General features: G+C 50.2%; 2 protein-coding genes across 3 annotated transcripts; both read right to left on the reverse strand.

The window, feature by feature from the left end:
• Positions 1-3,213: 3,213 nt before the first annotated feature.
• YBX1 (Y-box binding protein 1) lies at positions 3,214-11,065 on the reverse strand. 2 transcript variants are annotated; one of them, XM_051786348.1, is made up of 7 exons: positions 10,704-11,065; positions 10,239-10,302; positions 6,685-6,718; positions 4,549-4,638; positions 4,025-4,327; positions 3,585-3,664; positions 3,214-3,491 (listed from the first exon to the last, which is right to left on the reverse strand). In XM_051786348.1, the coding sequence occupies exons 1-7, from the start codon at positions 10,864-10,866 to the stop codon at positions 3,245-3,247; spliced, it is 981 nt and encodes a 326-aa protein (XP_051642308.1). In that variant the 5' UTR covers positions 10,867-11,065; the 3' UTR covers positions 3,214-3,244. The 2 variants fall into 2 exon arrangements, with proteins under 2 accessions (XP_051642308.1, XP_051642309.1); XM_051786349.1 differs by having other exon boundaries at positions 3,214-3,479; positions 10,704-11,061.
• A 3,663-nt stretch (positions 11,066-14,728) lies between these two features.
• PPIH (peptidylprolyl isomerase H) lies at positions 14,729-25,294 on the reverse strand. The gene is made up of 10 exons (XM_051786171.1): positions 25,182-25,294; positions 25,025-25,089; positions 24,377-24,400; positions 23,831-23,875; positions 23,378-23,420; positions 21,561-21,653; positions 19,995-20,082; positions 19,010-19,050; positions 17,713-17,803; positions 14,729-14,937 (listed from the first exon to the last, which is right to left on the reverse strand). Exons 1-9 carry the CDS (start codon positions 25,245-25,247, stop codon positions 17,735-17,737), a joined length of 534 nt encoding a protein of 177 aa, XP_051642131.1. The 5' UTR covers positions 25,248-25,294; the 3' UTR covers positions 14,729-14,937; positions 17,713-17,734.
• Between the last annotated feature and the right edge of the window lie 369 nt (positions 25,295-25,663).

Below are 25,663 nucleotides of genomic sequence, written 5' to 3' on the forward strand. Positions count from 1 at the left end.
AGTCTGAAGCCTGAGGGAGGTGCTCTACCTGCAGGGTGGGGTTTTAAAGTCCACACAAAATGGGAATTCATTTTCCAAGTGAATTATTATCCTTCTTCGCTTGCAAACCATTATAAAAACAAACCAAAATCCAAACCCAATGACAACTCAATCCTCACCACCCCTAGTCACTGAATGCTGGTTTTATGCTCATTTCCTTCCTTCTCACCCTAAAGCTCAGCACACAAAAACCTTCACAGCACAGGGAAGCTGGGCAGAAGCTCCCTGGCACAGGCTCTGTCATCCTGAGAGGTGGCAGGTCAAGGCCTGAGCAGATGGTGCTGCAGGGGCACACTCAGCCCCCAAAACAGACAAGTGTGAAGAGACTTGCAGCTGCACTCCTGCAGCCCAGCCCAGCCCAGCCTGGCTGCAAAGCACCCTGCACCCCAACCCAGAGGAGCTGCAAAGGTCTCCTGAGCCATCTGCCCCCTCACGTGAAGCTGAAAGGCAGCAAAGCTGTTGTTTATTGCAGCTCCTGCCAACAGCTCATCCAGGGTGAGTCTGTCGGTGTCAGCAACACCCCAAGGACCTGGGAGAGGAGGAAATCCAAAAGCTAAAGCTGAGTGACAGGAATAAGAAGCAGGAATGACAGTTTGCTGTCAAACAGCAGTGTCTAGAGGGCAGGATGCTCACAGCTGGCACAGCTGGGAGCGTTAGAAGGTGCTTGGAAAGAGCAAAGCCTGGAGCACAGGGCTGTTGGGTCACTGAGCTCATAGGAAAACAATTAAGAGAATTAGTGTGTAGAAACATCCCAAAGGCTGCCATTGGACAGCCACCTCTGTGCTCCTGCTCCCCTGGGGGACATTTGGGGGACATTGCTACTGCTACAGCCAACCCAGGCCCCCTGGTTTCACCCCCAGTTCCCCCCCTGCACACCTGCAGCAAGACACCAGCAACCACTGCAGCAGCTGCTGTGATAGCAGATCTGTGCCCCAAAAAACCAAGAGCAGCCCAGTGACAGGTTTGGAATTATTTGGAATCTAGAACCAGGCCCAGGTTGCCCAGAGAAGCTGTGGCTGCCCCATCCTTGGAAGTGTCCAAGGCCAGGTTGGACAGGGCTTGGAGCAACCTGGGATGGTGGAAGGTGTCCCTGCCCATGGCAGGGGGTGGAACTGGATGGGCTTTAAGGTCCCTCCCACCCAAACCCATCTGAGATTCTATCATTTTGGGGGTATTTCTTTCCTTTTTTTCTTTTCTAAGCACCCTCATACCACCTCAGTTCTGTGACTGCTGTATTCCAGCAGGGACACAGCTGAGCTGCCCCAGCAAACAGCTCCTGGAAACACGCTGTGCTCACACCAGGCACTCCCCTCCCTCCGTGCCTGCCCATCCTACTCCAGTGGGACTCAATCCCCCCCTCCGTGCCTGCCCATCCTACTCCAGTGGGACTCAATCCCTCCCTCTGTGCCTGCCCATCTCATTCCAGTGGGACTCAATCCCTCCCTCCGTGCCTGCCCATCCTACTCCAGTGGGACTCAATCCCTCCCTCTGTGCCTACCCATCTCATTCCAGTGGGACTCAATCCCTCCCTCTGTGCCTGCCCATCCTACTCCAGTGGGACTCAACTGCATCTTCATTGTTTTTTCACTTTAATTTTTGTGTTTTACCCCACCAACCCATATGCCCAAGGAATAAAGCAGTCATTTTTTCCACCAAACCTTCTATGAACACTTAAGACCCTCTCACATAGAAGTGGGTTTTAAACACCCAAGCACACACAGTAACTCTTTAAGACCTTTATTAACAGATGCTTGCAGTTTGACTTGAAAAAATCAGGCGTATATTTCATACAAATTAAAAATGAGGTTCTTAAAAATCTCAACTTGACCAGATATGAAACAATTTACAAACTTTTTAAAGGTATATTGAGAAAAAACAGGCTTTTAAAAAACGTGTTTATCATTTCCAAAAAGAGAATTCTTTAGGTAAAAATAATAAAAACCCCATGCTGCATAGATAATGCAGATAGTTCTAGTAATCTGGTCAACAGCAAAAAGCAAGCACTTAAGGTCTTCAGTTCCAATTCATTTGTTCATTTCTTATTGCTGGAATTTCATTTTCTTCTTCATTTCTTAAAGTCTTTTCTTTGATGACTAAACTGAAAAAGAAAAAAAAAAAAAAAGGCTGATCAGACAGGTGACAGAGGGTTACAGAGGTGCTCTTAGTGCCAAGACTCACCTGCAATTTAAAAACTCGCCCTGAGCTGCCTGTCACATGTTCACAGGACAACCCTTGCCAGCTATTGATGCTTGTCAACCCCCAACTCCAGCAACCACACCAAGCACCTTCCCCACAGGAGCAACACCAGACTCCAGAGGGGACCCCAGAGAGAACAATCAGTTTAAATCCAAAGAGATTCTACCTGCATCTCTCCCTTCCTGCCATGGGGAAGGCTGTTCCCACCTGCTCTGCCAAGGCACACAGCTGAGTCACCGCCCAGAGCACAGAAATGACAACCAAAGTGCCACAGTGGTGTCCCCTTGAAGGCCATGATCTAAGAGTTCATCTAGGAGGTGCTGACCATCAAGATGAACACCAGAACTGTCCCTCAGAAATCAGCACCAAACAAGCACCAACTGCAGCCAGGCTCCCCTGCAACAAACCCAGCTTGTGGGCCCTGCCCTGCCTGCAGCCCTCCCAGGCACCTCAGCACTGCAACCACAGCTCCTGCAGGCTCTGACAAAAGGACCACTTTTTTCCAGCAGTTTGACTAGATAAAAAGATGCTCCCAAGACACTCCTGCTAATTCTGCATCAACTTTGTAGAAATGGATGCTGAGGTCTCACTGCCATCCAACACCCCTGTGCGAATGAGCTCAGACACTGATGGAGCTCAGTAAACCCCAGCACGTGGTTCTCCTGGCTACAGGAGTCACTACACCTGCACTGTTTGAATTTCTGGGTGGACAGATACTGCTGTAAGCCTGAGTTACTGAATGCAGCCAAGGTTTTAAGTGTAACTCCATCAACGACAACTAAAGCCTGTAACTAAGTCCTCCCAATTAACCAGCATTGGCACAGCAAAGCCTCACAGTTTGGTTCTGTGGGCACGCTCACAGACCAGTTACAGCACACACACAGGCAAGAAGAATCCAAACCTTGTAAGGCACAAACTAAATAAAATAACCTCAAAAGAAAGCCAGCAGACGGCCCCCGCAGGCCCCCAGCTACGCACCCGGATGATGGTAGAGATGTTAAGCCGGTGTTTACTCAGCCCCGCCCTGCTCGGCCTCGGGAGCGGACGTGTTCTCAGCTGGTGGTTCGGCTGTCTTCGTCTCTTTGCCATCTTGTGGTTTAGGGTTCTCTGGGCGTCTGCGTCGGTAGTTGAAGTTACGGCGGTACCGACGTTGAGGTGGTTGCTGACTTTGGGTCTCATCCCCTTGGTTCTCTTTATCTTCTTCATTCCCATCCTCTCTAGGTTGTCTTTGACGAGGAGGACCCCTGAAAGTCAAGCTAGGCTTTAACCATGCAGCATCTGAGCACTCCCATGTCCTGGCTCTGGTGCTGAAAGACAAGTGTAAGACCAGAAGCTCATCTCCAGCATACCTGCGGAATCGTGGTCTGTAACCCCGGTACATGTTCTGCCTGACTGGTCTGCCGTCTCCTGCACCCTGGTTGTCAGCACCCTGCAAGACATCAGGCCACACACACCTCCTCAGCCCCAAGCACAAGTGTGTTAACGTCACAGCTCATCATGCCATAAGGAAGGAGCTGAAAAAGTGTCAGGTTCAGTCAAGGTGGGCAACAGTTCTAGGGCTCAGGTGTGCACACGATGGAGAATCTTTCACTTAATCACATAAATTCAAACACACTGGTTTTTAAAAGCTATAACTTTGAAGACCTTCAGCTACACAGCATTTCATCTTACCGCCAAATCTGAGCAAAACCATCTGGAGTGCCAAAAGAGAAGCGTCAAAAGCCACGTCCCATCACCCTGCTCCAAAGCAACCAAGACTATTTAGCACCACGCCTTAGGCAAACATTACCTCCACTATCTCTCCCTGTACGGGAGGGTTGGAATATTGTGGACGACGCCCGTAGGGCCTACGCATATAGTAAGGTGGGTACCGCCGCCTGCGATAGGGACGGCGCTGCTGGGCTTGACCTTCTGGGATGTTCTCTGCTCCTTCGTTCTTTTCCCCACTCTCACTGTTCTGGTAGTTCTGCTGGTAGTTGCGTGGAGGGCCCCTACGACGTGGATATCGTCTGTAATGGTTACGGTCTGCTGCGTATTTACTGCCCTGCACTGGAACTCCTCCAGGTCCTGTAACATTGGCTGCCTCCGCGCCCTAGAGAGTGGGGACAGCGTTAGGGACACAGTGGGCAGCCCACCAGCTACAGCACAACACAGTCTAGCACTGAGCAAGGATTTACAGCCACATTGTGAAGCAATGAAAAACCATTCACCTCCTCGGATGTCATCAGGCATCGACTCAAACCACAGGCACCACACCAAAGCCTGCAGTCCGAGTTTTCCATGTGTGCTCTGACACCCGAGAGATGTGTTTACCTTTTCTCCCTCAACCACATCAAACTCCACGGTCTCTCCATCTCCTACGCTGCGGAGGTACTTCCTGGGGTTATTCTTCTTTATGGCAGTCTAACAACACAACAGTGCAGGCACAACGTGAGAATACAAAGGAGTATATCTGAAGACTTTATATTTTTTTTTTAAAGATTACTAAATATTTAAATTCCTCATCTTAGGAGAAAGATCTGTACTCCCGAAAAAGCAACTGAACCACTGAGAAGATCCAGGAAGCCACAAAATGCATCTCTGTTACTACAATTCTGGCCTAGTTGAAACGTGCAACAATTTTACCATTGACTGGAAGCATCTGCCAACACACTGTCTGCTGGCTGAGAAAGCAGCTTGAAAACAAACAGCAAAACTCCCACACCACACACCGGCCACAGGATTCCTAACCAGAGTTTAGCACTCAACACCACCATGGTACTTATACATTCCCCTGAAGCACACACAGCAATATATCAGCCTTCCCAATCACCCCCTTGGATTTCCAGCCTTCCACCACTTCCCACACCACCACAGGACACAGCAGCCTCTGGGTCCCATACAATATAAACACAGCAATGGACAGAAACCAGGAGATTTCTTCCTCTGAGGCTTCCAACGCCATTGCTTCCACCACAGGATTTACCAACTAATCCTAAATCTACTCTAGCTGTATATGACACCCCAAGGATTGGCTCTTCACAGGTGCCAGCAGACAATCCTCTGGTTTAGACTCAATTTTCAGTGCTCTGTAGTAGTAGGTGACATCTCTGACAGATGAGTTAATGCTGGAGACCCACCACGCTCAGCCATGTTCTGCTAATCAAATCCTTCACCTCAACAGCAACACCACTGTAACAACTTCAACAAAAATACTTGCAACACAATTCGACTAGATTTTTTTCCCCTAAATGGAACGAAATCCATAGAAAAACATGCCCACAAGTCTCAACCTATATAGCAGTGATTTTAGGGAAAGCCTTATTATAACAGCAGCCAGTCCAAAAGCTCTTGTGAGAACCAAGCTACATAACAGGAATGGGGAATAGCAGGCACACCTAGAACTTCTGAAACAAGCTGATTTCTTTCAGATTAGACCCCTAAAAGTGGTTCATTGTAAAAACTACTACATTAAAACAAATCATTACCAAACTGTGATTTCAGAAACACAGACAGTAGTTACATGACAAGTCCTGAAACATGACTAGTAAGTCAAGGTCACTCACAGGTGACTCTACTTGCAAATCAGGTCTGAAAGCTTCCCTTCAGGGCACATATCCTTGCCTGCTTGGCCTTTCTCCACTGCCCACTACAGAATAACCTCTCACAAACCAAGGCCTCTAATAGCTGGTAATTTAGATGCAGAACAAGCAAGAAGCTGTGAACTGACAAATCAAACACAAACACTTTCCAGGGGTTGCTTTACCCTTCCCCTGTGTTAATATCAGCAGCATATCCCTAACTTGAGACAAAAGAATGATCCATGGACTCCTAAATGCCAGAAGTAAACCATGCTCCACTAAGAATTCCTTGTTGGCTGTTTCCTGACAAGAGATCCTAAGACAGAAAAGGTGAAAAGCACACTGCTGACCACAGCCTTGCCAGTCAGACAAAGGACTAAGCTAAGGCTACCTCTCCTTACCATACATTATATCTAAGGATATATATCTGTTAAACTGAGCAACTCCCTATTGAAATCTTTGTAGACTTTCACTGAAAGCCTAGAGCAATAAAATCTATAAAAGTTTTTCCTAGGGAAAAAAAAAAGCCTTCACTGGCACTTCATCCTTATTACAGCCCAATTAATTTCTCTCCCTGCTGCAAGCTTTTCATTTAACTTTATTTCCAGATGCTTACTTAACCACCGTATGACTCTACAAGGAGACTGGACTCCAAGCAGTTATCCCCACGCACACAGTGGCAATTCTCATCACTGCACATCATCTCAGCCCCATGTACCTCATGTGGGCACACAAAACCCAGGCTCTACTTGCAGTGCAATAGAGAAACAGATGTTTGTGCTCAAGTAACAGAGAATACATGAGGTTCTACCACTTCAATCCTACTTACATGGGTCAGGCACAGTCAAGTTCAGAGAGGGGACATGTTTCAGTTTCAAGGAGCTCTTACCTGATGGACAAACACATCTTCCTTGGTGTCATTCCTGCAAGACAACAGGAAATTCAGATTCATGAATGAAATGCACAGTAAATTAAAAATTCAATTGTCTGGCATGGAGCCAAAATGCAAATCTATCATGACAACAGACTTTGAGCATCAGCCTTGCTCAACCTGCTCCCAACTAGTTCCTACCAGCTTACTGCATGCAGTAAAGAGATCAGCAGGAAGCCTGGGCAAGGTGCAGAGCACGCACTCAAGCCCAGTAAGGCACATTCCTCCTCACTTCTGCACACTCCCCTATCCTTCACATCCCACAGATGGAGATGTTTGAACACCTGAAAGGGACCAGTCACTCCTTCCTGGCAGTGCTCTGTGGGGGACTGGTTTCTGCAGCCTTTGGAAGCAGCTGTGCCTTTGCCACTGGAGTCCCAGTTACATCCCCTCAGCCTCAAGGAGTAGCACCACCAGCTGCCCGTGAAGACAGCAGGGTCAGTCAACTCTGGATCTCCCCTCTTGAGAAACAGAAAACAGCTCAAGTCTGTATCAACAAGGACCCAAGAACATCCATCCTTCAGCATGATCATGGTAGAGCTTCCACGACTGCCATGAGACAACCAGCCCTGGTCAGAAGTTTCTGTTCTGCTCTGAAGAGGTGCAGAAACACCCCTGCACTGGTTAGAGCTGCACAAGCCATCTCCTGCTCCTGACACATGGACATCCCAGCTCCCATCACACCAACCCACCCTCGCTGTGGTGGTAGTTTTGTTACTGCATGAACAGTTTGAATCAACCCGGAAGAGGCTTTTGTTTCCTAGAAGGACTGGTTAAGACGTAAGTAAGCTTGTGGGAAAATGTGCTCAGAACTGGAGAGCTCACAGCTATGGGTAACAGAATGTTTGTTGTTTTTTTTAAGATAAAGCCAGGTGCTCCTCACCATTGGCTTTAAAAAGTGACAATTCACAACTAAGACTTTTTCCAAAAGCTCCATCCAAGCTACAGCTATTCTGTCAGACATCACCAGTAAAAGTAAGTCACCTTGTTTCCCATGGAATTGATACCTACAAGCCCCAAAGGTTACTGGGAAAAGGCAGCCAAAAGGCAGCAGAGCAGAGCCACTCTGATTCATCTTCAAGGCCCCACAATGCAGCACCCAGAAGCCCTTGCAAAGCCAGAGCCTAACGACTCTTCTTCACAACACATGTCCAAAAACTGAAAACCTTCACAAGAGGCCAGTGACACGTTTCTAGTAAAAATGCTGAGCCCCTTCCTTCAGCCTCAGCTCAAAAATGGTGGTAGGAAGTGCTCATCCTCTGTGCTCCACAACTGTGGATGCCCTGCACTTTTGCCCAACCAGACCAGATGCTTGGTTTTAAATTCCTTTTTCAAATTTTAAAATCCTTTTCCAAATTTCTATTTAAGAGGACATCTGAGTTTTAGATGGACAACTGACTGGGTCACACAGAGCCCAACAGTGCACACACAGATAAAAAACACACCAGGCCATTTCACAGCCCCATGCTGTTGGTCACACCATTCCCAATGCTGTTTTCCAGCAAGCACACCTGGAAGCAGCAAGTGTGCTGCTGTGTGGATGGTGGAGCAGTAGAAGGTATCACTTTCTCAAACAAAACTTGGAAGGGCACAAGAAAAACCCCCATTCCAAAGGCCTAACAAGCCATTTAGTTGATCTTTGCACTAAGCCACTCTCTCATTCACATCTTTAATCCATAAAAATAAATTAAAAAAACCGGAATCAGACAAGCCAACAGACTAATACAACTCCACTGTTAAGTCCAGCAGGGCATCAAAGATCAGGCCAGACAATACTAAATACCAGCTCCAGCTCTGGCAGGGACAAAGCCAGTGGCCTGCACGCCCGTTTCTTATTTTGACAACCATGAAAAACAATTGACAAAGACTCAGAAATCAAACTCCTATTTCAGAGCAGAAACGCACTTCTAACATAAAAGCACGCAGGAAATACCTGAGGTGCGTGTGCACCTCCATCAGAGCTGACTCCTGCTCCAAAGCTCATCTCATCTGCAGGCAGGTCTGGCTAAAGCAGAGCCGTGCAGGGGCAGGAGCTCCCGCCCAGGCAGGAGCTCCCGGCGGCTTCCCTGCAGCCCGGCAGATTCCAGAGCCGAGGAAATGTCCTCCCGTTCGGTTCCCAGGCTGCGGCTCTAATCTTTTGATAACAGCAGATCATGCTGGGTTTCTCATTATGAATGGCAACCTCAGGGATTAAACAGCTGCCAAAGTAATGACTAGGGAAGCCACTCGGATGTCTTAACTAGCTGCTGCTGCTTCCTCACTTGACTGACATCACCGAGCATTTCCACTACTGAGGGAACAGGAAAAGCCTTCCCTCGAGGTGGGGTTTGTGGCTGGGACTTGGGAGGCGTTTCCAGCACCAAAGACACGGCAGCTCCCAGGCACTGGTGACTGCACAACACTGGGAGCTGGAACACGGCATGAACAATGTAAACTGGGCTGACTGGGAGGCGAGTTTGTAAAGCTGCAGACACAAAACCAATTCAGGAGCTTGGCAGACACTTTGGACCAGCTCATAAAGTAACAGACAGTTCAAAAAGGCAGTGTTTAAACCCAAGTGTAATAAAAGGCCCAATAAAAGCACTACACTTGCTGCCCTAAAGGGGGATTCCCCAGTCTTCAGCCATATTCCAAGACTGGGGGCTTGAAGCACCAGGAAATAAGGGGAACAGCTCTGGCAACTCCCCAGGGGAGGCCCCTCCAACTGACGGGCCCCAGAATTGCACTTTTTTTAAGAACTGGTTTACAGAGCACTGCCAGGACTCCTCTCCCTGATAGGCCTATTATAAGTATTCACACAACTCCTGAAGCGTTCAAATTACTCTTTCACATCAACTACCATTATAAAAAGAATCTTTTGGGCACTTGTTTCTTGAGACCTGTCCATACACTCCAGTGAGGCAACAGACAACGTGAACTGTGCTCCTTTTGCTCCACGTGTTATTAGAGGGAGTTCTCATGAGAGCAGCGCTTGCAAACTACCAAGTGCTCAAAGCAAATTTTTGCTTGCATTGTCTGAACTCCAAGCAAGAGTTCAAACAAATACTGTGTGTGCTGACAGCTACTTTTATATTCTTAAGAGGAAAAAGGCAGGAGTTTAAGCAAATACCATCAGCATACTGACAGCTACCAGCATCCTTTTATAACCCTAAGAGGAAAAAAAAAAACCAAAACAAAAAACAAACAAACAAAAAACCAACAACCCCCCCAAAAAACCGCAAACCACCACAAATAAGAAACGACTGTAACATGAAGACACATCGCCGTGGAAATAAAACTCGCTGCCAGAGCGCAGCACTAGGTAAAAGGTAAGGTAAAAGGTAAGGTAAAAGCTCCAGGTAAAACGACTCAAAAGCCAACCCGGTAAGCCCCGAGCGGGTCAGAGGAAGGGCACCTCTCCCCAGCTCCCTCTGCAGAGGAAGCCCCCGCCGCCCTCCCGCCCCTCCTGTCACCCGCACCCGCTCCCCGCCGTGACAGGGCCCCGCGCGCGGCGGCCCCCCGGGGGCGCTCACCTGTTGATGAAGCCGTAACCGTTCCTCACGTTGAACCATTTCACTGTTCCCAAAACCTTCGTTGCTGCGGGGAGGGGGGGAAAAAACGGGGACGGGGGACGGGGACGGGGGGGTCAGAACGGGAAGGGAAGGGAGGGGAGCGGCGCGTCAGGGGGGCACGTGGCGGGGCGCGCGCACAAAGGGCCCCGCGTGGCGGACATCTTGCGCCCGCCCCGCCCCCACCCCGGCACGCGGGGCCGGCGGCGCGCGCGGGGCGCGGGGGGGGGGGAAGGAGGCGACCAACGGCCGCCGCGCGCGCGCTCGAGCGGGGGCGCGCGCCGCCCCCTCAGCGAGGAGGAGCGCGCGCCGCCCCTCAGCCGGGGAGTGGGGGGGGGGGGGGGGGGAGAGCGGGGGGGGGGGAAATTGGGGGGCTTCCCACCCGCCTTCCCCCTCCCTCTCCCCCGGGGGACCCCCGCCCGCCCTCACCGATGACCTTCTTGTCCCCGCCGGCGGGAGGCGCCGCCGAGGCCAGGCCGCTCCCCCCGTTCCCGGTGCCGCCGTTTGGCTTGGAGTCGGCGGGCGCGGCGGCGGGGGCCGCCGCGGGGACGGGGGCGGCGGCGGGCGGCTGGGTCTCGGCCTCGCTGCTCATGGCGGCGGCTTGTTCGGTGCGGACGGTGGTGGTGACTGCTGTTTCGCGCGCCGCCCTCCCGCGGTTGTGATGGTGACTGAGGCCGGCCGTTGGGGGGGGCGGGGGGGGGGCTGCTCCCTGCTCCGGGCTCGCTGAGCTCCGCTCTCCGCTCCCGATACCGATCGAACTGGCCACAATGGCGGCGCGCACCGGCTAGCCACCCCGCGCGCCCCGCCCGCGCGCCGCGCGATTCGCTAACCGCCCTGTCCGTTAAGCGAAGATCCAGCCCATTGGCTCTCCCTGCCCCCACCGCCCGCCCCCTCGCCCGAAGCCTATTGGCGGCCGCGCCTGCCCGTCCTGGTGGGGGCGCGCGCCCATTGGCCGCTGTGCCCCGCGGCCGCCAGGCTCGCGCTCCTCACCGGCCGGCCCGCGAGTCCCCGCCCCCGGGGCGCTGATTGGCCGCCGCCGCCGGCGGTCCCGCCCCCGGCGGACGCGAGCGGGGAAGTGCGCGCGGCCATGTGGCGGCGGCGCCCGCGGTCCCCGAGATCCCTCACGGAGCCGCGCGGCCCCTCACGGCTCTTCCAGGCCCCTCATGTTGCGCGCGGCCCCTCACGGCCCTTTTCGGCCCCTCACGTTGTCCGCGGCCCCTCACGATTCCTCCCGAGCCCTCACGGCCCCTCCCGGAGCCCCGCGGTCCCTCCTGAGCCGCCCCCGCCCCTCACAACCCCTCCGGCCCCTCCCGACCCCTCCCGCCCCACCCCGAGCCGTCGCTCCCGGCGCTGGCGCCGCCTCTCTTCTCTCGTGAAGAACCCCCGGGTGTTTTGCCGGGGGACGAGGGTCAGTCAGCACAAGAAACACAGACACCAACTTTAAAGAATAAGTGTCTAAATTTACCATAGCTCAAAACAGCAAAGAATTGCAAAAGAAGCAGAGAATTATAAAAGGATAAGCTTAGCTATGAACATGATCATTATTACAAGGGGCGTCTATAGGGATTAAGAAAGATACATCACCAATTATTACCCCTTTGATACATTACCATCACACAGACCCGCAGGTCAGCTGGGGAGCCTCTGATCACAGGGAAAGGGAGAGCCACCCCCAGAACTGGGAAATCCTCAGCCACAGGTGAGGATTCTCCAGCTTTGCTGCGAGAAGGTCCAGCTTTTATGTTGTTAAACAAACAAGCTTACATCGCTTAGTGCAGTAAAATATCTAGCTCTCTTCTCTCCTTGGTTTTCACCCAGAGCCTGGCCAGGGCTCAGAGGAAAATCAAGGCGCTCAATTTGGACTGTCAAACAAGGCCAGCCACCTACTTCCATGGCCTTGACCAGTCTCTGAATACAGAAAGATAGATACATTCATATCTCCTTAATGAACAGATACAAATCTTCACTAATAAGTGAATACCACTATATCTTACTAACAAGCTAAGACACTGGAATGGGCTGCTCAGGGAGGTGGTGGAGTCACCATTCCTGGAGGTGTTTAAGAAGAGACCACTGGCACTTAGTGCCATGCTCGAGTTGACAAGGCGGTGTTGGGTCAAAGGTTGGACTTGATGATCTTGGAGGCGTTTTCCAACCAGTTGATTCTGTGATCTGTACATGGCTTAGGGGAAACTCCAGGGCAAAACCTTGAAAACAACTTACTTTCCTTGGGCACTTGAAAAACGTGGTTGTTGGCCATAGAATCCCAGCCCTGCCCTTGTCTATGTCATCTCTCCCACATAAGAGGAGGGAAAGGTCACCAGGTCTCTGGGAGATGACCCATCAATCCCTTGTTTTTGCAACCAACGTGTATCTTCTCAGGATCAGCACTTCCAGCATCATATACACAAATCACCATCCAGTTTCCCTATCCCAATTCCCCACATTACACCATGGCCAGGTGAGGGACTCCAGTGGAGCCAAGGTCAACCCACCACAAGAACCCATAGGGGTTTATGAACACTGGTCCCACCCAGCTCCCTTGGGCATCTTTCCACTCGATCTCCAGCTTGGCTAACAAAGGGAAGGGCTTGAAAACAGTAACACAGTCCCACAAGGATCTGCACCACGATGATGACCTGGATAAAGAAGCTGGAATGATGTCAAAACTGGACGGTGCTTAGTGAGTCACCCGAAAAAAAATCTTACAGTAGAACGGGAATTAGGGAATACACCGTGCAAAGACCCAAGAAAGAGAAAATGGTGGAGAAAACTCCCAGCTCTGTGAGGAAGTCTGTGGGAATGTCAGGGCCATGAACCTACAGCTGAAACTGTGGGCCCCAACAATGTCTGGGGGGGGTAACACCACAGGGCCTGAAGCTACTGTGTGTTCAGAGGAACACAGAGACCATCAGAGACACCACCTCCCGCTGCAGCATCCACAGCTGGAGGCAGATGCTGGAGCTGAGAGGAGCTCCATCATCTGCTCTACAGCAGGAGATTCCAGGCCTTGCTACATGTGACATCATCATGGGGGAATTCAACCCAAAAATGTGGTTTCTGAGAAAACTTTCAGCCAGCAGGTAAGGCACAAGACACACAAGCAGGAAAACTGAAACCCTGCACATTCCATGTGGAAGAGAAATGTAATGGGATATAATTGGAACAACATTCAAAGATGTTGTAATGGATTTGCTGCTGTTAATTAATCTGGGGAAGCTCTGTGACCCCAGTATGCAGGGAGTGAGACCAGCTGATGTCAGTGATATAAATACTTCAGGCTGAAAAAGTGCTGCTGCTGAGCCTGGACCCAGAAATAAACTGGTTTCCCTGGTGAAAAAGTGGTGAATTTGGGCATCAGCAACCAGAAGTGCAAACTTCAGCACTGCACTGACAGGCAGAGTTCCCTGAGGCACCTGTGCCAGCCTGTTGGGAACCTCCAACCCTCCTCTCACAGGAGAGAGCCCTCTGCAAAGCATTTGTGGGGCTGGGGAGGAAAGGGCTGGTGTGTTTGTGCTTCTTTTATCACTTGATGTTCTGCAGGTGCAAGGTGAGATGCCCTGGGCTGCAGAGAAGTGTGTCCTCAGCAGCTGTGCAATCCCAGGAACGAGGACACGGGAGTCCTGAGAGCCAGAGCCTGCTGCCAGCACTTCAAAGAGCCAGGAGAGAAAAGAGCACAGCCAAAACTGCAGGACCTTCCTCTGGCACGTCACCAGTGGGCTCACCCAGCTCAGGCACAGAGTGCACCCCACACCTGCTGCCCAGGGAGGGATGGGACCTCTCAGAATGGGATGAAGCACCTGCATGTGACAGAACAGACTCTCCCCTAACTCCTTTACCTTTAAACAGCTGGATGAGAAGCTCCTACTGGAGCCCAGTGCTGCAGGTGGGCAAGTTGCCAGCCCCATTCTGGGTGAAGAAAGGCAGTTTTTCCACCAACCTACAGCCTAAGGCCCTCTGCACCACACAGGACAAGAAGCCCCAATTTCACTCCCACAGCATCACCATCCTCTGTTTCCCAGCCTACAGCTCTGCTCTAACACCCTTATAGCACCTGGGTGAACTCCTCCAACACCCTGTGGTGTGAAACAGCCCGATGGCCTCGTGCCACCACATCCTGGGGATGGCTGACAAACACTTGTTTACATCAGAACTCACCTCAGAGCCCAGCACTCACTCACAGTAATGGAATCTGTGCCATACCAATTCCGTGTGCCTCAGTAAAGCTGCACACAAAAAGGTTCTGGAGATTCCCAAGATGCCATGAACCTCTCTGCCAGCCAGGCAGCCTTAGTTACCTGGTGCAGCACAGCTCTGTAAAGCTCCTTTCACCCTTTCTCTCCCTCAATAACAGAGTAAATGTTCCCAACTGAGCAAACCAGGGAAAATGAATGTTGCTGAAGAGGCTACAGCTCTTCTCACCTGGAGAAGAATTCATTCCCACACATGTTAACTGATGTGCACTGCATACATGTTTTAAAAAAAAAAATTCTTTATTTACATTTCAAAATGTAAAAGAACAAAATAAAAATATAAGATGCCCATTATCAAATCATTTCAGGAGAACATCAAGAGCGTGGGTCTGGCCTGTGGGCAGTGTGGGAGCCAGCTGGAGATGGAATTGCACAGAGCCAGCACAGGTCTAACCACTGGTGAAGGAACACTGAAAGGAATAAAGAAACAGGTCCAAAATGCTGGACAGCCATTCCCAACCCATCCTAGGACAGCAGGCCTGTGCAGTGACCCCAGGGGCCACACGTCGATTTTAAGGGAGTGCCAGCTGCTGCACACACCAGCTTCCATCAGCCAGAGAACTCAGGAGTCCTCCTGCTCTGCCTGTCGGGCAACTGTATCTACCTCCAAACTTAAAACCCTTAAAACCTGTTTCTCCCCCAGCTGGTTTTCAGGGATCTTGACAAGTAGCTGATGTGGCTGTCAGACCTCAGGCAAGGCAAAAGCCATCCCTGTCCCCAGGCAGCTCAGCCATCAGGGTGCAGCAAGGCTGCTCCTAAGACCTGGCTGGGAAATGCACAAGGTGGCACCAGCCTTGTACCTAGGAATGAAAAGCTTCCAGGCTCAAAGTGGACGTTGGCCAGAGATCCTGTACTCCAAACTGAAATGATCAACAAGTCTGGGCCTGAGGACAACCCTAAAGGGGACCCAGCCCATCAGCACAGCTCTGCCAACCTGCAAAAAAGCATGTTAGCAAGGCTGTCCTTATCTTCAAAAGCCTGTAAATGCCATCAGAAGTATCAGGGGAATGGAAGAATGATTACATTCCCTGTTGTCACTTCATCAAATAGCAGGAGCTCCCAAGCTTCTGAAGTGCTGCAGATCTCTAAGACTTTACTTATGCAAGCAGGGATGTGTCTTCGTGGGCAATTCCAGCTGTCTTTGGAAATCATTTAATGGAGGATCAAAAATTGTGGGGATTTGATTTTGTCAGAGCCTGCCTGCCTGCTGAAGTTTGGAAAAAATGAGCAACGATAAGGCTAATACAGATTTTTGACAAGCTGCAGCCTGACACACTGAAATCTAGAGAGATTTGTTTAAATACTTGAGTTTTTTACAGCAAAGTGAGCAGACAAATGGAAATGGAATTCTGTATGTTAGCCTGAGCCTATTGGTTTAATCAAAAAGAAGCCTGAATAATAGTAAATAGTGGAGACATCTCCCTTCAGATGAGGACAGTGGTATTTTTTTCAAGTTAAGGTGTCCTAGTTAGGACAGCTGAGATCAGTTCATCATGGTGGGTGTAACCCAAAACTGTATTCTATAGCCTTCCATGTCATTTCCCAGAAACTAGACTATTGTTGTCAATAGACTATTCGCACCCTCTACCCATAGAGCCTGACTCCTCAGGCTATAAACTAGGTGTTAAGAGGCCTGTGAGATAGAAGGATGTTTCTGTCCTCACACCCTTTGTGAACTCCCCGCCCTGAGGGGAGTACCAAGCATTCCTGCCTGAACTGGAGGATATATAATCTTGGAGTTTTGGAACATTTTTCAACCCACTCGTGGGATCCAGAGGACGGCTGCATCTCATCGCTCTCAACCAGACTTAGACCACCACTGGACTGCGATCACCAGTTCTGGCCAGACTGCAGCAGCTCTCCCACCAGCAGGTTCTTCCCCTCTCCCTTTACTTTGGACTCAAACAGGGCCCAAGGAACACCACTTTGTTCAGGCCCCAGGGTACTGGGTTACACATTTGGGTTTTTGTGGGTTGAGACCAATTGTTTGTTTGTATTATTGTACTTACTGTATTATTTTAATAAATTGTTATTCTGACTTATAATCTCTCCTTTGAGTTGGGTTCATTTCCCCTGCTGGTTAACTTTTAAACCAGCACATAAGGTAAGACTGTGTAAGATGATAATTCCTTGGTCCTTCAGTGGCAGGGGTCCTACAGCTGTACTGAGCAAGGAGGCAGGTCCTCCCTTTCTCCTCTCCTTTTCTTGATCCCTGCCTGCCCCACCCATGGATACTTTGCTTCTTGCAGTAGTTGGAGAGTTCTCCAACCTGCAGGTCAAAGTGAGGCCTCCCCCCCTCCCAGACTGCCTGGGTGTCCTAGTTAGGACAGCTGAGATCAGTTCATCATGGTGGGTGTAACCCAAAACTGTATTCTATAGCCTTCCATGTCATTTCCCAGAAACTAGACTATTGTTGTCAATAGACTATTCGCACCCTCTGCCCATAGAGCCTGACTCCTCAGGCTATAAACTAGGTGTTAAGAGGCCTGTGAGATAGGAGGATGTTTCTGTCCTCACACCCTTTGTGAACTCCCCGCCCTGAGGAGAGTACCAAGCATTCCTGCCTGAACTGGAGGATATATAATCTTGGAGTTTTGGAACATTTTTTAAAAACCCACTCGTGGGATCCAGAGGACGGCTGCATCTCATCGCTCTCAACCAGACTTAGACCACCACTGGACTGCGATCACCAGTTCTGGCCAGACTGCAGCAGCTCTCCCACCAGCAGGTTCTTCCCCTCTCCCTTTACTTTGGACTCAAACAGGGCCCAAGGAACACCACTTTGTTCAGGCCCCAGGGCACTGGGTTATACATTTGGGTTTTTGTGGGTTGAGACCAATTGTTTGTTTGTATTATTGTACTTACTGTATTATTTTAATAAATTGTTATTCTGACTTATAATCTCTCCTTTGAGTTGGGTTCATTCCCCCTGCTGGTTAACTTTTAAACCAGGACACTGGGTAATGCCAGCCCAGCTAATGCCAGCTGGATTCCTGCTGCAGGTGCCTTTCATTCACTTTCTAAAGCTGAGGCCTCGAGGCAGTCTAACTCCATCCAAGGAAGAGCTCCCACAACCCCACCTTCCCCCTGCAAAATCTCCTCTCTGCTGTGCTGCCTCTGGTGTTTGTAAAGGAGCAGAGCAGCCCAGGGGTCATGGCACTGTCCCTGGGAAGACTCAGACTTACCACACTGCTCTTGCACTGCTCTTCACATTTCCCCGCACTGAGAGATCACAACTGGCAGCTTGGGTTTGTTATTGGGACCCGTAGGCACGTTCTGGGGACAAACAAATGAACATTAAACCTCACAAAAGCACAGCAGACCCAGCCAGTGACATGTCCTGGAAGACTGGCTAAGAGATGTTTGTGTAACACGGGAAACAGGGAATTCTGAGGAACAAAGAAGCACCGTTATGTATTTTGGCAACGGGCCCAGCCATAAGCTGGTGAGTTCTCTCTGTGTGCAGAGGTTTGGGACACAGACCAGAGGCTGGTCCTCTGAATGGGAGGGAAGGAACAGAGCAAAAACTGGAGAGCCCCTCATGAAATGCAGCAGGCATCATGTCACTTGAGGCTGCTCTGGCTCAAATCTTTCACAGTTACTAAAAACAGCTGCCACAAGCAAAACAAACTTGTATTCATACAGAAAGGGAAGGGACAGTGACATAGCCACCCTCATTCTGAACCACTCAATATGCTGGACTCAGCTGCTCTTCCTTGAGTCTCAAATTTCCTTTACTTTGCTCTCACTACAGCGACGCCCAAAGCAGGCTCACCACAACCCTCCAGCAATGCTTCTGGCCAAGAGGGCCAGCAGCACGCAGGCTATTCCATGCTGTACAGCTCCTTCCAACACCCAACAGCTCCGTGCTTGCCCCACTTTTTGGATTAGAGGCTCTCCTGCACGTTATCCCACGTGTGTGCCATGGAGTCAGTGTCTCCAAGAACTCACTGCTGTTGGTTAAATCCACTCATTACCCTGCCGTGACACCACACACGACACTGGCAGCAATCACCACCCCGACCGAGTTTATCTTCAGCTCCTGGAAGCCCACCAGGAGATTAGTTTAATTTTTTCTTATTAAACACGCTGATCACGGATCAGCAGAACTGATGATTTTGCACCCACTGAATAATCCCAGGCAGTGGCACAGAAGTGAGATGTTTCACACTCCTGTCCGAGCTGCTGATGGAACAACTTTTTAGTTCAGCTTCCTGAACAAAGGCAAAGCAAATAAAGCCCCGAGAACGCGATTTCCGCTCTCGGAGCCACGAGACACCAGCATTTCCAAAGCCAGCCCACACAGCCTGTGCTTCACCAGATTTCCTGCCACGTTACAACGATGACAACTGATAATACCAGCTATCAACACTGGTATTCCCTGGTATCCTGTAAACAGACAGCGGGAAAGAACAGGACAACTCTTGTTAATCCTGCACATCACTTTCCAATTCACGGAGAAACAGGCAAGGTCAAACTTACTTCAATTTTTCTCATGACCAACAGCCCATCGACAATTTTACCTAGAATGAGAAAATTTATCCACTTCAATATGGACAGTTTTTACCTTGGCTCCCCCCACCCATCACAGATAGGTGCATTTTTGTCCTTCCTGAAAAGCCTTGTGCAGTGTGTAGCTATTGGGCACTGCAGAGTCTGTTACTGATCTCTAAAATGATAAAGGAAACAATCCCTCTTCAAACATTTTCCACATTCAGCACAGATTAGCTGCCTTTTCCCACGGCAGGGGTGGTCTGTGTAGAAATCTGGGGTTTGAGACCTACTGCCACCAGCACAAACTGCCTCTCTAGCAACACAACCCCTGTAATGATGCAAACCTGGCAATGAGCAACATCAGTGGTACTTAAGAATTAGGGGGAGCAGTAAGTAGGACATCAGCTTAAGGCTGGCCTGGAATTCCTACAGCTCAAGCAGCAGTAAATGCAAGTTAGCAGATGTGGTTTCACAGAATTACTGTCCAAAAAACTCTGCTGAAAGCTCAGTCCTCTCTGACAGTGGAAAAGAAAGGGATCCCTTGACTGATCTGTGCTGCCTGCACTGGCACAAGGATTTGTGTAGCAACACAGTCACAGAACTGATCTGGATTAAAGCTAACCTGGGAAAAAAATGATTCATTTCAACAATGATCCATCACAGTATCAGGCTGCACAAGCAAGCACTAGCACAAGCAAGAAGGGAAGAATGAGCAGTCCATACTCAGAGGGGGGCTGGGCACTGAACAGCCTCCCCAGGGCTGCCAGAGCTCCAGGAGTGTTTGGACAATGCTCTCAGGCACAGAGTGAAATGGCTGGGGTGTCCTGTGCAGGCCCAGAAGTGGGACACAGTGATGCTTGTGGGTCCCTCCCAGCTGAGGAGATTCCATAATTCTCTATATAGTTTATTTTAACAGCTGCCCCACAGGGATGCCCGTGAGCTGCCACTCCAGAACTCTGCTGCAGGTACTCACCAAACACAACATGCTTCCCATCCAACCAGTCACACTTGGAACACGTGATGAAGAACTGGCAGCCATTGGTACTTGGGCCACTGTTTGCCTGGGGGTTGAGAGTGGCAAAACATGACAAATCTACAATTTCAGACTGGTAAAAACTGAAGGCAGACACATCTCACATAAGAGCGAGCTGTTGCTCTAGACCAGCTTATTTTTAGCTTTCTGCTACACAAACCAAAGGAAGCAAGACACACATCTGGTCACGCCAGTGTGTGCAAGAGCCATGTCAGCAACTTTTTATTATATTTCTACAAAGGCATATTCAGCACAAGCCTGTGCTGAAGTCCAGGCTCTAGAGCACACTCCTGAAAGAAGGCTGGACTTTTTGATGACAAGTGCTTATTGGCTGCTTTGTCCCAAAGAAAAATGAAAGCCAGGAACCAGGGAAAAAAAAAAAGCAGTTGATTTCTGCTATTTGGGAGGTTTTCTCAGAATAAAAATAAAAAAAAGGTGTCTGTTCCAATGATCAGGATGAGAAAGGTAATGATCATATTGGCACAGGGCTCCCAGGAAAAGTGGAATGCAGATGTGAAGTTCAGTTCACCCCTGAGTGCAACACCCAGAGCACTTGCACTCTGTTAAGAAAACATCTCTGCAGCACTGAAGTCCATCTGCAGTACTGACAACCAGGAGCTACTAAAGCATATTTCTGTGCTGACAAGTGAACTGGGCAAGTTTTGCAGCTGCAGGACTGCAGAGGACAGGCTCACTTCAGCTTTTTTAGTTATTGCTAGTCAGCTTCAGAAGAATCCAGCTGGGATCCATGGCTCCTGGCATCCATGGTTTGATCCAGCAAAACGACTTCAGAGCCAGACCACTTTAACACAAAGCTGGCAATACTGGAGTGGATTCCTTCTCCCACACCACAGCACACTGGCTGCTTAGCTGTGCCATGACACCACTTTTTGGGTCATGTTTTGAACTGGGTGAATGACTAATCCAAATGATGAATGCCCAAAGCATTTCTAAGGTCACAGCGGCTGAAAGAGCTGGAGAAGAAGCAGTTGTGGATAGGAACACTGAAGGACTGGCTCCATTTGCTTCCTCTTCCAAAAGTCAGGGTATTGTTCCTACCAGACAACATGCAATGGCTGCAGTTTCTTTACTCTGTTGAACAGGAAGGTCTGTTATGAAAGATACCATAGTTACACTGCTGTGGCTTTGGAACTCCCAAATATCTCTGTTTCATCCTTGCCAGGTCAGCGTTTGATAACAGTGTTAGGGAAGAAGAAAACACCACCACTCACCACCGTAAGAAAACTGTAAGAATCAAGCTCTTCTGAAAGCTGATCGAGCCAAGCCTGTCCCAGAGCTCCAACACACAACAAAGAAAGGATGATGCAGGATCAGGATTACTGAGCTACTCAAGATATTAACCCATGAGTAGCCTTCTGACTAGTAGTTACAAAGCAGGTCTTCCAGACCTCGTACCCAATGGTGGAGATTTCTGCTGTTCAGCAAATAATGTATACACTTAGGAAAAAGGCTTTTCAGTCTGTAATGTCATTATTTCACACTCACCATAGAGAGCAGGCCAGGAGCAGAGTGTTTCAGCTTGAAGTTTTCATCTGCAAAAGGACCCCTGTATATACTGGCTACTCCAGTGCCATCTCCCTGCACGAGAGAAGTGCCCAGTCAGCCACAGTATTTGTTCTGTAGCAACTGCTGCAGAACAATTCAATTTAAAAATTAAATTTAAAAACCCCAAGCAAGAGGAAGGGGTCAAACTCAGCCCAAAGTGGATGCTGTACTGCCATCTATATACACCAGCAGTGAACACAGTCAGTGTCTCATTTCTGAACAGGAACAGCAACTGGTTTCTAATTACACAGTTCATCGTTCACCATCCATACATTGGCAAAAACCCATGGGGGTGGTAAGCCTTAAGTCCAAGCCTCCCAGAGTGAGGTGGAGGCTGCAGATTGCTTGGTACAGACCCACTTGGACTTCACAGGGAAAAGGGAGGGGACACAGAAGTATAGGCTGGTATGTCAAGGAAAGCAGAAGTGGTTGCATGGAAAAAGTCAGCTCTAGGTGGGTTTACGTATTTCACCTTATTTTCTGTGACTTTACTGGAAACAGGGAAGCAATCTCCCTGTTCTGCAGTTTCTAAAACACAGATTTTCTAGTTTTGCTGTTCTTTCCACCAAGTCCAAACACCTTGTACTTAACTATAAGCCCTAGCACTCAGATCTCACTAGCCCTAGCACACACTTCTAAATGAAAGCAGCGTGGGCTGCGACTGCTGCAGGTTGTAAGTTCTGACAGCCCACAAGTTCAGAACACTCCTGTGTGATGCCAGAGGACTGAGCAGGGACCCTTCAACAGAATAGCCTTAAAAATGCTGCAGTGAGGAGTGCTCCAGGGAAAGCTGTAGAGGTATCTCTGGCACAATCACTTAAATTTACTATTCTGACAGTTAATTCCATTTCTCTGTTGATTTTCTCTTTCTGTGTCGCTTCAGCCCCATTTCTTCTTCCTTGCTGCAACCCCTCTCCCTTTCTTGTCTTTCTGCTTAACACACCTGATCTTTATTAGGCCAAACTTAACAATTAACAAAAAATGCCAGTAATACACCACATGCAGCACCACATCCTTTGCTCTGCATGCCCAGCTCTTGCTTCTTTTCCTCCCGTTCTTTGTGGCTTACTTGAACTGTTGGCTCTGAGATAGGAGCTTACACCATGTCTCAGGGGTCAGTGGGACTGTGCTTGCTCCCCAAATGGCTTTGTAATAAACATACTGTATAAATACCAAATACTGGAGCAGTCTGTAAAGCTTGTTGAGCTGCAGGGGAAGTAATAAAGCCCGCTGGGACGTCTGAGCAGTGTCACAATTAGCAACTACCTCAGAGTCTGGTGTGGCTGAGCCACCCACTGTTCTCTCAGTGACCTTCATACAACCAAGTTTTATATTAAAAAAGTCTTTATCAGTCCCCTCATATTTTGAAACACTTTCAGAAATTAAGTAATTTTACTGGGTCCCAGGACAGTGAAGAAATCCTGTGGCCCTTTAGCCTTCCTCCTGTACTCTGCTTATACCCAAGCCAGACACAACCACCACTCTGGGCACAAACCCTTTTCTATTTCGAGACAATTCAGTAACAAAAAGTTAGTTTTGATTCAAAAGGCCTCTTGTACTAGGCACTTGGTTCTGATTTCTTTTCAAGTACATTATTGTCTGTTGCAGTAAGATGGCAGCAATGCTGTGAGGACACCTCCAGTTACTACTGCACACCCCAAAAAAGGAAGAGATCCCATAAATCAGCACGGACCCTTGGAAACAGCTGCATGTTATACAGTGTAGGAAAAGGACAAAAGGGATGCAGGAGTACATACATTTACGAAGTCACCTCCTTGGATCATGAAATCCTTTATTACCCTAAAGAAGTAAAACAGCACTTAGTTCTCAGCAGACAAAGGCCTCAGGAAGCTCAGTGTAAGGTAAAAAGGAGTTCTGCCTCGCTGTGCAACAGAAGTTAACAGTCTGTGAGTGCTGCAGCCCAAAATCTGCAACAAATCAGTGGTTGATATCAGGCCATTTGGGACCCATTGCTGTTTGACCAGGGACAGTGATCGGGTGACAGATGCCAGACAGTGATCTCTGATGTAGCACACCAGGAACAGGGGACTCCTCCCAGTGACCCCAGCATACACCCCTGACAGCACCCCCAGATCCCCCAAAGCCACAGGAGGATGACACTAGCCATGACCCACTAACGCCTCGAGGTAGGTCCCAAAACCCCATCTGGCTCAGGATGCTATTTAGTGCCTAAAAAGTAGGTGAATTACCTGTGGAAAGTGCTTCCTTTATAACCTATAGGGACACCATCTTTCCTGTAAAGAAGTAAAAAGGAAAACCCTTTCAACTTACTGGATATCCAAACACAAAACCCCCACAAGAATTCGGAGCCCCAAAGGTTGCCCCATGCATTAGGAGATGCCTTGAAATACAATCAAGAGCTGCAGCCTCTCAGCTCCTGCTGTTGGAGGCAAAAGGAAGCCTCAAATGGGTTCTGCACAAGAAATTACTGGGTACCCTGCAACACCCACACCATCATCTTCACAGGATCCCACTGCAGTGTGCAGCACGAGCAGGTGGGTTTTGCAGATAGAGCTTTTTAGAGCCACCTGGGCAGGAAAAGTCACATCCAAAAGGGAAAACCTGCCACCTGCGTGACTCACAGAGCCCCTCACAATTTCCTCAGAGCAGATTTCTGTAACCCTTTCATTTTGTACTAGTACAACATGCAAAACTTCCAGGCGAGCCCCTCTTCCACCTCACCCAGCCCCTCTTTCTCCAGTGGGCCACTTAAAAGGACACTAGAACCCACTTACCTGAATTCACCTGTACAAAACTGCCTGGAAAACAAAAAAGAGAGCAGAGTGTGAGGCCCATGTGAACTCTGAGGGCACCGAGGGCTGCACTGACTGGCACACAGGACTTTCCTTACTGCATCAGGGATGTCCCCAGTAAAATAGGAACTGGCTGCTCCTCTCCCCTGCCTTTTCAAAACATATTCTGTGCCCTCTCTGGTGAGGAGGTCAGAGATTTAACAGCAAGGTTGTAAGAGATGGTGAATGTGGGGCAGGCACCGTGCTTGACAGAGAACAGGGTACGTCCATCTCTCTGATGGAAATGGGATTCCAAACGGTGCATCCCTTAGTTGACTGCAGGAGAACTGGGTGGCCAGGAGACCTCCACCATGGCACAAGGCACTGCCTGTTCTGCGTGCACCGGGCACATCAGAGGCTCCGCAGAGGAAGGGGGGACTGGAGTCCTTCCCCTTGCAGTCAGACGGGCTCCCCTGGGGGACCAGGACACCGCACAGCATCTCTGGTAAGGAGAGAGACGCAAAGCAGAGCAGGTGCATCGGGTCGGGGAGGGAGGGCAGGTAATCACTGTGCCACCAAAAAAACCATTCCTGCACCGAAAAGCCTTGGCAGCCCCGGCCCGGGCTGCAGGAACGGGCAGCGGCTCCTCACCTGAAGTTCTCCGCCGTTTTGGGGACGACATCGGCGAACAGCTCGATCTTCATGCGGCCGACCTCCTGGGGGAACAGAGGGGCCAGGTGAGCCTCCGGAGCCCCCCGGAACCCCCCCCGCCCCCCGACACCCCCGCCCGCCCCCGCAGTCCCCCCACCTGCCCGCCGATGGTGACATCGAAGAAAACCACCGGGTTGTTGGGGTTCGCCGCCAGCGCCGACATCGCGAACGCCTCCGCAGGAAGGGGAACAGGCGGTGGAAGCGGAATCGACGGGCAGGGGGGCGGGACGGGGTGGGCGGGCAGCGGGAGGGGCCGGGGCCGTATCCGGGATGTCCGGGATGCCTGGGATGCCTGGGATGCCGAGGGTGTCCGGGATGCCCGGGCAGTGTCCGGGGTGTTCAGGGCTGTCCAGAGTGTCTGGACGGTGTCCGGGCCGTGTCCAGGGTGTCCGGGATGCCCGGGCAGTGTCCGGGGTGTCTAGGGCTGTCCAAGGTGTCTGGACGGTGTCCGGGCCGTGTCCAGGGTGTCCGGGATGCCCGGGCAGTGTCCGGGGTGTCCGGGCCGTGTCCAGGGTGTCCGGGATGCCCGGGCAGTGTCCGGGGTGTCCAGGGCTGTCCAGGGTGTCTGGACGGTGTCCG

This window comes from Manacus candei, unplaced genomic scaffold, assembly GCF_025592945.1.
Source record: "Manacus candei isolate 608988 ecotype Guabito, Panama unplaced genomic scaffold, ASM2559294v1 h1tg000022l, whole genome shotgun sequence".
In the NCBI taxonomy this organism is placed as follows: Eukaryota; Metazoa; Chordata; class Aves; order Passeriformes; family Pipridae; genus Manacus; species Manacus candei.